Consider the following 15,781-nt stretch of genomic DNA (forward strand, 5'->3'; position numbering starts at 1 on the left):
ATACAGCTGCATCATCAGACTCCAGCTTTTATACTCTATACCCCGTCCTATAAAGGCAAGCATATCATATGCCTTCTTCACCACCTTCTCCACCTGTGTTGACACCTTCAAGGATTTGTGGACTTGCACACCTAGGTCCCTCTGTGTTTCTATACTCCTGATGACTCTGCCATTTATTGTATAACTCCTCCCTACATTATTTCTTCCAAAATGCATCACTTCGCATTTATCCGGATTAAACTCCATCTGCCACCTCTCCGCCCAATTTTCAAGCCTATCTATATCCTGCTGTATTGCCCGACAATGCTCTTCGCTATCCGCAATTCCAGCCATCTTCGTGTCATCCGCAAACTTGCTGATTACACCAGTTACACCTTCCTCCAAATCATTTATATATATCACAAATAGCAGAGGTCCCAGTACAGAGCCCTGCGGAACACCACTGGTCACAGACCTCCAGCCGGAAAAAGACCCTTCAACCACTACCCTCTGTCTCCTATGGCCAAGCCAGTTCTCCACCCATCTAGCCACTTCCCCTTGTATCCCATGAGCCTTAACCTTCTTACCCAACCTGCCATGTGGGACTTTGTCAAATGCCTTACTGAAATCCATGTAGACGACATCCACGGCCCTTCCTTCATCAACCGTTTTTGTCACTTCCTCAAAAAACTCCACCAAATTTGTAAGGCACGACCTCCCTCTTACAAAACCATGCTGTCTGTCACTAAGGAGATTGTTCCGTTCTAAATGCACATACATCCTGTCTCTAAGAATGACAGTGAGTCAGCAAACAATCTTACATGGCCACTGATGTTTTGGCCTCCACTGAGAGAGATGTAAACCAGGCTGCTGATTCCCCGTCACCTATTTTATAGCATCACACAAAGACAAGAACTACCCAAATGCCTTAACTATGAAAAAGCAGTACTGGGGAATGCTGTGATGTTATTTGCAAATAAACAAGGCCAGAATTACAAAAGCCACATGGTTGTTTTCAGAAAGAATTCTTACTGCTGTGGGATTCAATACTTAAATAAATACACCAACACTTCCAGGTCAAATAAACAAAAATATGGTTTTTTTTACAAGTTCAGTCAGGGATGAGAGCCTCACTGGCAAAGCCAGAATTGCTGTGCAATGCTAGTTACCTTCAGAAGGTGGTGGTAAACTGCTTTGTTGACCCGCTGCAGTCTGGAAAGTGGCATTAGGGAGGGAGTGCCAGGACTTCGACCCAGTGACAGTGATATAACTTTTGTGCTACTTGGAGGAGAATTTGCAATTGTATGATTTCCCCATTCATCTGTTGCCCTTGTCCTTCGAGGTGGTGGGGGTATGTCATAGAATCTCAGAATCGTACAGTGCAGGAGGCCGTTTGGCCCATTGAGTCCGCACTGACCATAATCCCACCAAGGTCCTATCCCCATAACCCCATGCAATTACCCTAGCTAGTCCTGCTGACACTGAGGCAATTTAACATGGCCAATCCACTTAACCCGCACATCTTTGGATTGTGGGAGGAAACTCACGCAGACACGGGGAGAATGTACAAACTCCATACAGACAGTGACCCATGCTGGGAACCGAACCCTGGTCCCTGGCGTTGAGGCAACAGTGCTAAGCTCAGTGCCACCCAAATACCTTCTGGGTTTCAGAGGTGCTGTCAAAGAATGCTTTTTTTATTCATTTGTGGGACATGGGTATCATTGGTCAGGAGAGGTATAAGTTGCCAATGGTGGCATGTCCGGTGCAGCAGTTGCCCCTGTTCCCAATGGCGGAAGGGATCGACAGTTTTATAGTCTTCTCCCCAGTCTTTTATGCTACTTGGAGGAGAATTTGCAATTGTATGATTTCCCCATTCATCTGTTGCCCTTGTCCTTCGAGGTGGTCAAGATATAGAACATAGAACATAGAACATTACAGCGCAGAACAGGCCCTTCGGCCCACGATGTTGCACCGACCAGTTAAAAAAAAAAACTGTGACCCTCCAACCTAAACCAATTTCTTTTCGTCCATGAACCTATCTACGGATCTCTTAAACGCCCCCAAACTAGGCGCATTTACTACTGATGCTGGCAGGGCATTCCAATCCCTCACCACCCTCTGGGTAAAGAACCTACCCCTGACATCGGTTCTATAACTACCCCCCCTCAATTTAAAGCCATGCCCCCTCGTGCTGGATTTCTCCATCAGAGGAAAAAGGCTATCACTATCCACCCTATCTAAACCTCTAATCATCTTATATGTTTCAATAAGATCCCCTCTTAGCCGCCGCCTTTCCAGCGAAAACAATCCCAAATCCCTCAGCCTCTCCTCATAGGATCTCCCCTCCATACCAGGCAACATCCTGGTAAACCTCCTCTGCACCCTCTCCAAAGCCTCCACATCCTTCCTGTAATGTGGGGACCAGAACTGCACACAGTACTCCAAGTGCGGCCGCACCAGAGTTGTGTACAGTTGCAACATAACGCTACGACTCCTAAATTCAATCCCCCTACCAATAAACGCCAAGACACCATATGCCTTCTTAACAACCTTATCTACTTGATTCCCAACTTTCAGGGATCTATGCACACATACACCTAGATCCCTCTGCTCCTCCACACTATTCAAAGTCCTCCCGTTAGCCCTATACTCAACACATCTGTTATTCCTACCAAAGTGAATTACCTCACACTTCTCCGCATTAAACTCCATCCGCCACCTCTCGGCCCAACTTTGCAACCTGTCTAAGTCTTCCTGCAAACTACGACACCCTTCCTCACTGTCTACCACACCACCGACTTTGGTGTCATCAGCAAATTTGCTAATCCACCCAACTATACCCTCATCCAGATCATTAATAAATATTACAAACAGCAGTGGCCCCAAAACAGATCATAGAATCTCAGAATCGTACAGTGCGGACACTGGTCCTGTTTTTGAGAGGAGAACTCCTGGGATCCAAGAGGAGCCGTCCATACATGGATGGTATCTCCCGGTTTGACGCAGCAGTGCTAACCACTGCTGAGGGATTTTTCACCCTCAGTGATTCAACCTCTATCACAACTTACCACGCACTCGCTTTTGAGTTCATTGCCATCCTTCGCCTACATTTAAGCACTTCTACTTCTATTCAGCCCTACCTTCTTATGTGGCCTCTTCACTCCTGTCATTTCAATTACAGTTAAGGCCACCTCTGACAACTTCCTTGTAGTTCTCTTCACTCAGCTTCTCTTCCTCCTTCCCCTCCCTCCCAAGTTCACTTCCTTCTCTGTCCAACTTCTCTCCAAGTCACTTACAAATTCCCAATGATTCATCTTCGGCCCTCTATTCATCACAATATTTATATAGCTACCAATTCGTTCCATCACAACCTTACCTTTGATGCCCTTTTCCTACATCCCCCCCCCCCCCCCCCCCCGGGCCAGACCATGCAAGTGACAGAAATGAGGCCAGAGGCCAAATGACCACCACAGGAGTGAGGGGGGCACCCTCAATGTTGGAGGGGGAGGAGTATGATAACCCTCATGAGTTCCATGGGGTATCTCTAATTGATCTCCCTGTGGGGCTCTTGAATACGAGTTCCTTTGGTAACAGGCAATGGCCTACCCAAGTGGAACTTGTCACCTGAGCCCTTTACAAGACAGGCACCAGGAAAGGGTCTGCAGAACTATTGCCCCCATTGCGACTTAGATATTCACACCACATAGTGGCTTTATTTTTTGTGTTTAACAATAAATACTACTAGTTTTCAGTTGAGCTTTCTGAGTTATAACACAGACCTTGTGCTGCTCATTTCACAATCTTTCATTTGGATAGTTTACATGGATATTTTGCTTTGTTCACTCTGATCCCGGATGCCCTGGAGGGGAGCGCAGCACCAGTTCCATCTCACACTTAAGCGAATTACAGCGCAAAATATGAAGATTAAACATGCTATGGCAGAGCTATTTCACAGTGGCAACATTCCTTGAATTTGTTGAAAATAGAATTTTTTTGTCCAAAAAATAAAAGCCTTTGTTTCACCAATACTCAAGTTCTGTACTACCAAATCACTAAGCAACATTCATTGACCATTTACAGTTAATTCAGGGCTGGGCCAAAACGTTAAAAGATAACGAAAAGACAGCCAAGTTTCCCGATGTCTCAGAAATTGCAGGCATCTTGGTTGCTTAAGAATTTAGAAGGGTGCAGATAGGGTCCCAAATAAATCATATTACATCTTTTCTGATTCAATGGCCGGAAATCTCCAACCTTGCCTGCGCTGGGATTCTTCAGTTTCGCTACTGTGAATAGAGCTTTGGCAGAGTACCAAGTTCTCCGTTCTCACTGGCAGCGGTGATGGGGCAAACAAGACTGGAGAATCCCGGCCATTATTTTACATGCCCAAGTAATGTGTACTGCAGTGACAGAAGGAAACATTAAAAGAAGTCAGAATTATACTTCTTCGCATGTCAATGTTGTAGATAAGGAGTGGTAATGGAATATAAAGGAGATGCAGGCTGGCAGAAATTTTATTTCTGTTGAAATTCTATGAAAATATGATGGGGGTTCTGGATTCATGACTTAGGATATTTGATTTATTGTCACATGTATTAATATATAGTGAAAAGTATCGTTTCTTGTGCATTATACAGACAAAGCATACCGCTTATAGGGAAGGAAACGAGAGAGTGCAGAATGTGGTGTTAGTCATGTGTTACATTGCCTGGAAATTGTGCAGAGTGGCTCAGACATTTAAAATTGAATGTTGGAGAGAACACTCTTCAACCAAAATTTGGAGGGAGAGAAATAGTTAAAAAGTAATCTGGAACATCAGGAAGAGAACCACTTCCATATCCATCTGGTGATTTTCCATTTTATTTAAAGTTTAAGAAGATTAAAACATAGCGAAATGGAAAAATAAATTGATTCACTTGGCTTAAACGTTTTTTTTTCAATTTACTTGTCTATTAACTTAATTTTATTCGAGTTACTCAAGAGTTCCTGAATAAGAAGTCCTTATCTCTGCTATTTTGCCCAAGTTCCTGCCTACGATGATACATCAATTTTTGAGGATGGCAGATTATCCATCTGCAATCAACACTTTTTACTGCTCACACTGTCTGCCCATTAATGCGATTTGGATTGGTGTTACATGCCCAATAGGTTAGGGGGTGTTTGTACTTTTCCCTTATGCTGCACAGCAAACAAGGAAAAGTGCTTCACCATCAGACAATCCATCATCCAAGGTGGCTACTGAGAAGCCAATAAGAGACAAACCTATTTTGGATTCACTGACTCTATACTCAGATGGTGCATTTTATTAATGCTGTAAAGGTCCTAAACTCCTGTCCCTACATCTCACTCCAGAAGAGCATGAAGCAGATTAGGACCTGCCATAATACTTGCCAACATTTCTATATTTATCAAGCAAAAGGTCCAATGGTGGATAAATATGCTTTCAATGAAAGGAAAAGTCTCAATTAGGTTCTAATTATATACTTTTGCCCCTTTCATTTCCACATTTCCATCATGGGCGGCACAGTGGCACAATGGGTTAGCACTGCTGTCTTACAGCACCAGGGATCCTGGTTCAATTCTGGCTTTGCACATCTTCCCCATGTCTGCATGAGTTTCCTCTGGGTGCTCCAGTTTCCTCCCACAGTCCAAAAGATGTGCGGGTTAGGTTGATTGACCATGCTAAATTACCCTGGGGATTAGCAGGGTAAATATGAGGGGTTATGGGGATAGGGTCTGGGTGGGATTGCTGTCAGTGCAGGCTCAATGGGCTAAAAAAAAATGGCCTCCTTCTGTTCTGTAGGGATTCTATGACATTGTGCTGACAACCTTAAATTTGGTAATACAGACTATTCAAGGTAAACTCTCTGCTCCCCCATCCATTCTTATTTTTCAATTAAAAAATTCATTTTGGAAACACAAATTTAAAGGACTTGACTAATCATTTGTGTAATTAACCACTTCAGTACTGAGCAAACATATTTAAGCATTTAAATGTAAAAATTAGAGGGCAAGCAACATACAAGTTACTTGCCCTAAAGCCTGTATCAGTGATGGAAAAGAAGTGCAACCAAATATTTCAAAACCAGCACTCAACCTTGCTATAGCCAACCTGGTTCATGTTTGAGTATTAGTGCTTGACATCAATAACTGGTATGCTTCGCTTAGGTATTGGACAAGTCCTCGGTCCACTATACAACATTTGATTAATTACTATCATTCAAGATATGTATCTTATTCAATCAGTTTCTGTTGGACATGTGTAGCACAAGACATGGAACAAAAACTAATTTCAATGGGTTTGAAAGTCCAGCTTACTGAAGTCTCCCTGGTTTGAGATACCTTTCATATGCTGCATGTGTGGCCCTCATCACTACGTCTCAACTTGGTCTGTCACCTTACTCCTCAGCACCTTCTTCTCCTTTGGGCATCTTGCCTCTCCTTCAAGATCCTCATTTTCTTTACCTCCATGAGATAATTGTCTTACTTAGATATCTTCACTAATTTCTTTCCTTAACTTCTGCACCCCAAGGGATTTTTCACCCTCAGTGATTCAACCTCCATCACAACTTACCACGCACTCGCTTTTGAGTTCATTGCCATCCTTAGCCTACATTTAAGCACTTCTACTTCTATTCAGCCCTACCATCTTATGTGGCCTTTCCACTCCTGTCATTTCAATTACAGTTAAGGCCACTTCTGACAACTGCCTTGTAACTCTCTTCACACAGCTTCTCTTTCCTCCCCCAACTTCTCTCCAAGTCGGTTACAAATCCCCAATGATTCACCTTCGGCCCTCCAATCACCACAATATTTATACAGCTACCAATTTGTTCCATCACAACCTTACCTTCACCTTTGATGCCCTTTTCCTACATAAAACCCTTACTCTCTACCACTCTTTTGCCCCCCAAACCTGCCCTCATTTCCACCTGCTTATGTCCAAGGTCATAGACTTGAACATTTATGACAGATAATTGGTTCAGCCATTTATGCCAGATCTGGCTATACTATAAAGCACCATCAGATCCTGCTCTCTTCTGCCAAAATTGTCCATTGCTCTCAGAACATCCTGAACAGCTCCTGACTACTAGACATTTTCTTAAACCCTTATACCTTTTCCTCTCCACAAAGTCTGAGCAGCTAGGGGAAGTCTCAATCATTGAGATTGTGTCCACCTGTTCAGCTGTTTCTGCAATACATTTCCCTTCCCCTAGCCCACACAGCCAAACATACCCCAGCCCTAAATTTCCATCATTCTCCCATTCTCAAACTTTATTTCCACTATGATTTCCATGCTTGCTGACATTGTTAAAAGTTCTTTCTTCTCTCATACTGCCCCTCTCCCTTTTAAATCTGCTGCCATTACTTCCCATCTTAAAAAACCCACACTCGACACCTCTGTCCTTGCAAACATTCGCCCCATCTCTAATCTCTCTTTCTGCTCCAGGATCCTTCAACATGTTGTTGCTTCCCAATCCATACCCATCTCTCCCATAACTTCATGTTTGAACCTCTCCAATTATGTTTGTACCCTTCCACAGTGAATGATTCATATCAAAATCACAAATTGGGTTCTATACGATTGTGTACTATTATGGCACATCCTTCCTCATTCTTCCCAACCTATGTACCACCTTGGCCACAACAGCCTCCTCCAAAGCTTTGTCTCTATTGTCCAGCTAGATGGAGCTGTCTTTTTGCTGGTTCTATCCTTATCAATTCATAACAAGAGAATCTCAAGCAATGGTTTCCCTATTTGCTTCCACAGTTAACTCAGAGTTCCAAAGGATTTGCTCTTCATCCCCTAACTATTCCTCATCATCGGAAAAAGACAACCTTCACTTAGCTTAGCAATTTTTGTTTCCGCTGCCTTCCCATACACTGACAATTGCATACATGTCTGCTCACAAAATTTTCTTGTTGGTTATTATATACAGCCTCCTTTAATCTGCATGCGAATAGGTGCAGCCAGATCCGCCTACCATTTCCTTCAGGTCAAGGCTAATGGCAAACCGCCTCTCCTATTTCAATCTCCCACTCCGCCGCTCAAGACTGAAGAGCTCATGGACAATATTTTTCTCAAAAGATCAAGACCAACCATTCAGCTACCTCACCCACCAACAGAAGACCAACAAAACTTGCGTTAGAAGTCTGAAAAAGACATAAAATACTAATTCATAGAAGAGACAGGTTAGCATTTCAGCTTGAAGTATTCGCCAAAGTCTTATAACCACAATTTACAGATACTGACTTACTGCTATATATTTTCAATTTGCAGCTTCAGCCATGCTCTCCTCCTCCATTCCTATCCAATCTGGGCCCAAATCATTAAAACATCTCCCCACCTCCTCAGAGATCCATCTACAATCAGCGTAACCACCTTCCTACAGAACCACATCCTCTTGCTCCAATATTTCATAGAGTCCCTACAGTGCAGAAGGAGGCCATTCGGCCCATCGAGTCTGCATCAACCACAATCCCACCCTATTCCTGTAACCCCACATATTTACCCTGCTAATCCCCCTGATACTAGGGTCAATTTAGCATCGCCAATCAACCTAACCCGCACATCTTTGGGCTTTTTCGGGCCCACACATTTGCCAAAGACATTGTTACCGTTTTCGCCAAAACCACAATTTTGCCTTCACAAAAGCCACTCTTTATCCCTTCATCCTTTCTCACCATCATCCCACATATAACTTTCCCTTCTTCTCCAAGTTCATTCCACACCATCATAACCACCCAGCTGAGTGCAACCCTCTGAAAATTCCTTCCATCAAAACCCTTCGATCTAACTTTCATCCTATTCACAGGATGATGGCAAGCTTTGTCTTTGATGGCTTTGACATGCTCTGCAATTGCAACTATAGTTTTCTATCCCTTCTCATTCCAGCCTGCGGTGTTTGAAATAGTTGATCACACCACAATTCTCCAGCCATCTCTCACATTTTCATGAGGAAATGTCCTTACACAGCTTCATTTCCTCTATCCACCACACATTTCCAGCAATGGTTTTATGCTCACCTCCGCACGCGCACCCCAATTACAACAGCCCATCTTTTCCTTTGTACAATGCTGGCCATTGAGACATGAGCAACAGAATTTTAAAAAGGAGATGGCTTTCTGCGTTCTGGAGCCAGGAGGAGACTTCCTTGCCAGCAATACAGTGAGGAACTGAATGCATTCAGTCGACAGGAAAAATTAACCTAACATTTAGACAGCAATCACTTCTGCTGTAGCCAAAACACTTGATGCTGAAAGGCTTTTTAAGCTACTGCAGATCTTAAAACCCTGCAGCAGCATGCTATTTACTGTTGTGAGATAGGTGAGCTCCAAACCAGAGGAGTGGATATAAATTATTCTCATTAAACTGACCCGCAAAACAGCAGAGAAATCAGAGCAATGTCAGCTCCAGTGACATCTGGTGTGAGTCATTCTCATCCTGCCACATTTCCGGAAGGATTTCCATCCTTGTGGAAAGTCCAGACTTTTGTAACAATGTACCAAAAAAACACCTTTTGATCCCAAGTTTTGATTGCAAATGTCAGTTCTTTGCAAACAAACCAAAGTTTGACTGAATAGCGGCATTTCTCATCTGAATCAAGAGGTTGTGAGCTCAAGTCATGGATTTGAGGGTATAATCCAGGCTGACAGCTGTGTGTGGGATTGAGGGAATGCTGCAAAGTTGTAGGCATGTCATTAGGATGAGACATTAAACTGAAGTTTGCCTGTTTATATGGCACTTTCTCTTGATGTCCAGACCAAAATTTATCCCTTAACCAACACCTTCTAAACAAAACTACTGGCTATTTATCTCGCTGCTGTCCATTTGTGTGAAATTTGGATGCTGTATTTGCCCTCAAAATAACAGCAACTCTGGGGGCGATTCTCTCAAAAAGTCTAAGTGCTGAATTCACAGAAAAACTGGTGTGAATCACGATTGTTTTTTCAGTGGGAGTTCACACTAGAATCTCTCACACACTGTGCAATGCAGAGGTCACAATCGGGAGGATTATTTAAAGCTCGGAGGGGCGCGGTCTGTTCACGCCAGAGGCTGACAGTTCTGAACTCTGCGCATGCACAGTGGCCCCTTTGTGTCATCCTCTCGTTTGCTGACCAGCTCGATCGCTGGCCAGTCCGGGACCCCCACAGTGCTGCCCGCCCCCCCCCCCCCCCGCCTCCCCCACCACTACGGCCCAATTGCAGCCCCCATAAGCATTCCCGGGTCAGCCCCGACACCGCCTTCCCATCCAGGAGTGCCCTGAACTCCGGTAACCCCCATCCCCACAGGAGGCAGACTCCCCGGCAGACCACATCCTCCCCGGCAGACCACATCCTCCCCCCAGCCCGCCCCGATCATTGGCCTCCCTCGAGCCCTGATTGATCCCAATGTAGTGTGGCAGCGGGACCCTCCACCGACTGCCCCCTAGGCACTACCCGATGGGCAGCACCAAGATGCCCCCTGGGCATGGGCACTTCCCCCCTTGGGCAGTGCCAGGGGGGCAGAGGCTGGCACTGCCAGGGTGCCCATGCCCAGGGGGTATCAACCCCACCCCCCCACCGCCGCCTGACTCCTTGGGGGCCCCCCCCATTGTCTTCCCCTTCACTCCAGCAAAGTCTCCCGCTAGTTCCCCAAAGTGGAGAGCTAGTCTGAACCCCGCCGCAGTGAAATTGCATCGACGGGATGGGAGACGCGATCGGGCCCGAGACTTCAGTCCTGAGCCTGATAATTACATTTAAATCACATTAATACATTAAAATCACTTACCTGCTGTTCCCGCCAGTTTCCAGCGGGGTGCCGACTGAGCCAGATATCTGGCGCTTGTCGCTGCACGCGCGTTGGGAACACATGCACGAATCGCCCCAGATGCGGTTCACCTGGCCTGCCACGCTAAAAAATTATTGCGTCAGGATGGGAGAATCGCCCCCTGTGTCTCCACAACAATTCATTGACTGGAAACTACTTTGGAATGCAAAATACATCTGCATTTCTTTAACTATAAATTATAAACTTATATTTAAATTATTCACATTTGAGCTCGCACACAACCAATGAGAAAAAAAACTCTTCAAATTAAATTAGCTTGGAGCAAATATCTACAGACTATAATCTCCTACAATATTAGAGTGTCTACTCAGATGATTAGATTTCCTTTCTAAGTCATCTAGCACTCAAAGTCCAAAAACTTCAAAACACAAGAAAAACATTTGACAAAAATAGTTTAGTATAGAAATGTTCAATGTAAACATATCCAATGTCAAAATTGTTCAGAGTGAGTAGGCCCACAAAAAGATGGCTATCCATTTTGAGTCGTCATTCCTACAAAAATAAATTTGTTTCTGGTTTCTACATTTTAAGAATGTACTCTTAAAGAAGTCCTATTTCCAATTTGAATTAACAATTTATCAAAACTTTCAGTCATTGGACAAATACTATGTAGTGCGCTCACAAACCATGGGAAACAGGAGTCAGTCAGTTTGATCCCTGGCACATGTTGACTGGTTCTCAGTTGGGGAACCAAAGTAGTACATCAGACCTCAATATGAAGAGAAGGAAGAAGTCTAATTGCTACTTAGATGCATCTGTCAGAGTAGACAGTCACCTGGACAAATGTGGGTTAACACAGTAAGAAGTCTTACAACACCAGGTTAAAGTCCAACAGGTTTATGTGTTTACAAATGCTTGCAGGTTTACAAATGTGGGTTAACCAAAGAAGGCCAGCACAAATTTGTTAAAGGTAATGTGATAACCCCCTCAAGGTCCATGGGGAAATCACTGATTGATCTCCCTGTGGGGCTCGTTGAGTATGAGTTCCCCTGCAATTAGGCAGCGCCCTGCCCAGCTAGAACTTGTTACCTGAGCCTTTTATAAGGCAGACCCAGGACTGGACTGCTGAACTGTGGTCCTGGGCAGGGACCAGTGTGTACACCACGGCAGTGAGTTTATTGAAGAATGCAAAGTAAAACATGTTCCTTTCCAGTCAGGTGTCCTGAATCACTACATGTAAATAGTGTTTAACTAAGTTTTTTTTGATGAAGTAATAGAGGGTTGTAGAGACGAGTGTTGATGTAAATGGATTCCAAAAGCCACATAACAGGCTTGTCAGCAAGTTTGAAGCCCATGGAATAAAAGGAAGATTAGTAGTATGGCTACAAACATGGTCGGATAATGAGAAACATTAGTGGGAAGGATTGCCTTTCAGATTGAAGGAAGCGGGACTGCCCAGAGGTCAGTAGTAGGATCATTGCTTGTCTTGATTGACAGAAATGACCTGGACTTACATGTGTAGGGTACAGTTTCAAAATATGCAGTGACAAAACTTTGAATGATGAACTGTGAGGAGGGGTAGTGATAGATTTCAAGAGGACACAGACAGGCATGTGGGATAAGTAGACATGTGGCAGATGAAATGTAATGAATGAAATGGTGCAGTTCAGTAGGAAGAAGTTGGAGATACAATATAGAATAAAGAGCACAATGCTAAAGGAGGTAGAGTAACAGGGAAGAGACATGGGGGGTATATGTGCATAGCTGAAGTTCGTAAGTTAACTTGAGAAAACAGTTTAAATGACGCACAAGATCCTGGGCTTTATTAGTAAGGGCACAGATTACAAAAGCACAGAAGATAAACATGCATAAAACACTTGTTATCCTCAACTGGAGAATTGCGTCCAATTCTGGACACTACATTTCAAGGACATAGAGGCTTTAGAGAGGGTGAAGAAAACTGGTTCATAAATGGTAAAAGCAAATTCCTGCGGATGCTTTAATCTGAAATAAAAGTAGAAAATGCTCGAAAATCTCAGTAGGTCTAACAGTATCCGTGGAGAGAGAACAGAGCTAATGTTGAGTTTGGATCAGACTCGAAATATTGGCTCTTCTCCACAGATGCTGTCAGACCTGCTGGGATTTTCCAGCATTTTCTGCTTTTGTTTCACAAAAATGGTTCCAGGGGGCAAGGGACTTTAGTTGCATGGAAGAGGGAAGAGAAGGTTGAGAGGAGAATTAGCTAAAGGCTCAAATTCATAAGAAGTTTGGAAAGAGTGCACAGAGACAAACTGTTCCTTTTGGTGGGAGGGTCGAGAACTAGAGGACACCAACTTATGGTGATTGACAAAGGAATGTGGTTGTGAAAAAGGAACTGAATAAGCACCTGAAGAGAAAAAAATGTTAGGTTATGGGGAGGGGGGGGGAGAAGGACAGTGCAATGGTATTAACAAGAGTTGCTCTTGTAAAAAGTCAGTATGAATGAGATGGACTGAATAGCCTCCTTTTGAGCTATAATCATTCTATAATTCATTGATGTTGACAGCTTGGTATAACCCTCCTTACCTGAAATAGTCCATGCTTTAAATTAACTTAAATTAGAATAAAGTTATAGGCATGATTCCTTGCTTTTAAAACTAAACATCTCGAGGACTCGTATACAGTTACTGAAAAAAAACAGCTTTCACAGATATGAAATGTCAAAGTAAGCAAAGATATCATTCAAATGTAATTCATATAAGGTGGCAACTGACTGCACTTGAAATTTAATGGGATAGAAACTGTGTGTTGCATCTGTTATGAAAATTATACTTGGCTCATTGAGGAGCAGAGGTCAGGAGCTTCAATGCCCAAGAGACTTCAGAGCTCTTGCGCATGTATAGACTGCAGCAAGCTGCACATGCACGGATCTGCAATCTACATGCGTAATTCTGCAATGCTTTACTTTTGTTGGGTCCAACGTGCCTGTGGAGGAAAAAAAAGTGTGAAAAGAGGTCAGGTGACAAGGTGCAGAACACTTTGCAAGACTAGAGTCCCAGGCATTGGACTAGAAGTCCCAGATGGAGAGGAATTGGGAGAGAGGTCCCAAAAAAGGGACAGGAAAAGGAAAAGTTCCAGTTCAGTTAAAAAAAAGAGCAGAAAAACCGGGTCAAAAAAGGAAGAGGGTTGCAGGGAGCAGATTTTACATGAAGAATGCAGCCAAAGAAAAGGGATTTTGTGCTACAGGCCACGGGCAAAGGTACCCTTTTGCTGCAGTAGTGTCCTGCTCAGCATGGCCAGAGAACTGCTTGCGAGTTGGCACTCGGGTGCCTCATCAGAATCCAAGGAATGGAAACTTAGAAGACATGATTGAGACTTTGCAAGATGGGCCCTTGTTGATGCCAGAGACTTGAGGAGAGAGTCTCAAGGATAGGCCTTTGAAGGTGAAAACTATAATCCCTTGTGAAAGATATAGAAGCTCAGTGAGATTGGTTGACTTAACGGTGGTATTGATGTCTGGGTGGATTGTTGAAAAATCCATGGACCCTCAGTCAATGACCATCTGTCCTGGTTATGTCTGCCATTTGTTGAGTAGTGTGGTGCGTTTGACCCACAGTTAGCTTGTTAATTTACAGGTACCTGATACCAACCCTGAATATTAGAGTATGAGATAAATATTGTAAATTGTTTTGTTTTTCTCACCTTGCATAATAAAGTTTATTTTTTGTTTGTTCAAAATCTGTGGAATCTTATGGTTTTATTCACTGAGAAGTGCCTTGAATCCCAAAGCTTGTCTACTTTGAACAAACCGCTATTGGTCCCTAACCAGATCTTACTCGAGAACCTAGGGGTCTGGTTTCAGATCATAACACGCCCTGTTTCAGTGCAGGCATTGGTCCCACTGCTGGGTGGACATTTCAGACAGATGCCTAAAAACAGGCCATGGTTTCCTTGAATATGTTAACACGTTGACAGACCCCCTTTATAAAATTAGCTTTTTATGATTGGTGGAGGCAAAGGGCCTTGCTGATCTCAACTTGTTTTCACATTTTTGGTCCTCAGTTGGTGAAAAAGAAAGACAAAATGAACACTGGATCTGTTTTTTCCACAGAGTGTTTTCTAGAACTTGCTTACAAAGTAATTTTAATGACAACTGATTAGACAGATTCAAGAGCAAAAAGAGACAAAAAGATTTTTACATATTTTGATTAAAAAGAGTGTTTTCCCTTTTGAAAAATGCCATAGGTACAAATTTACTTTCTACAATTAAGCAACAAGAAACTGTGGAAAGCGAAGTTTACAAACCAGAATTGTTATAAACTTAAGCAGGTCAAGTTGCGTACATACAGTGGGCTACCAATGAATGTGTACCAGAATTATTCCACCAACAGTGAGTTTCCTGTTCTTCAAAACAAAGGCAACAAATCTGTAATGCAAATATCACTGCAAGCACACACACAAGTTTGACAATGTGCATGTTAATGAGAAAGAGCAGCCCTGGCTCAGCAAATACCTGTGGCACTTGCAAAACTGTTAATACACTCAGACAGCCGTCATTCTGTTAAAGCAATTCCGTTGACTCATGTTACTCTACTGACATTATCACATTTGACACAAGTTAACTGTATGTCAATATTGCCACTATCTGTAATTGTGGTATTATTGTAATACTGTCAGACAGCAATTTGTTCCAGAATGCACTACATTAGTCAAAAGACCTTCCATGCACTTACTTCTGATGAGGTCACCAGTAGTGTCATTCACCGGGGTAGATGGGTGCTCTGCATCCTGATGTACGGCCCAGTTACCTGGTGAAGGTAAGGCCTCCTGCTGTGCAACTTCGCTCCCCTCATCATGTTTATTGGTATCTGAAAGAGGCAATTATTCAATGCTTTCTCCAGCTGTCCAAGCACTAAAAACACGAAAGACGACGTAAGTGAACAAATCATCTCCTTTACTTTGACCATCTAAGTGGATGCCAGGGATTTCTCAAACATTTGTGAGCAAAAGTCACATCACTCACTGTTTAGGTGGATTATATATTTTGCTCCA

At 43.3% G+C, this 15,781-nt stretch overlaps 1 protein-coding gene across 3 annotated transcripts in view; it reads right to left on the reverse strand.

Annotated features, from left to right (window-relative positions):
* Positions 1 to 15,781, reverse strand: part of mdfic (MyoD family inhibitor domain containing) — a 73,712-nt gene that overhangs the window by 40,748 nt on the left and 17,183 nt on the right. For all 3 annotated transcript variants that reach the window (XM_078219884.1, XM_078219885.1, XM_078219886.1), the window contains exon 3: positions 15,463 to 15,597. In XM_078219884.1, coding sequence (XP_078076010.1) covers positions 15,463 to 15,597 — 135 coding nt within the window. The remainder of the gene's footprint in view (positions 1 to 15,462; positions 15,598 to 15,781) is intronic.

The sequence above is a fragment of the Mustelus asterias genome, chromosome 9, assembly GCF_964213995.1.
Source record: "Mustelus asterias chromosome 9, sMusAst1.hap1.1, whole genome shotgun sequence".
In the NCBI taxonomy this organism is placed as follows: Eukaryota; Metazoa; Chordata; class Chondrichthyes; order Carcharhiniformes; family Triakidae; genus Mustelus; species Mustelus asterias.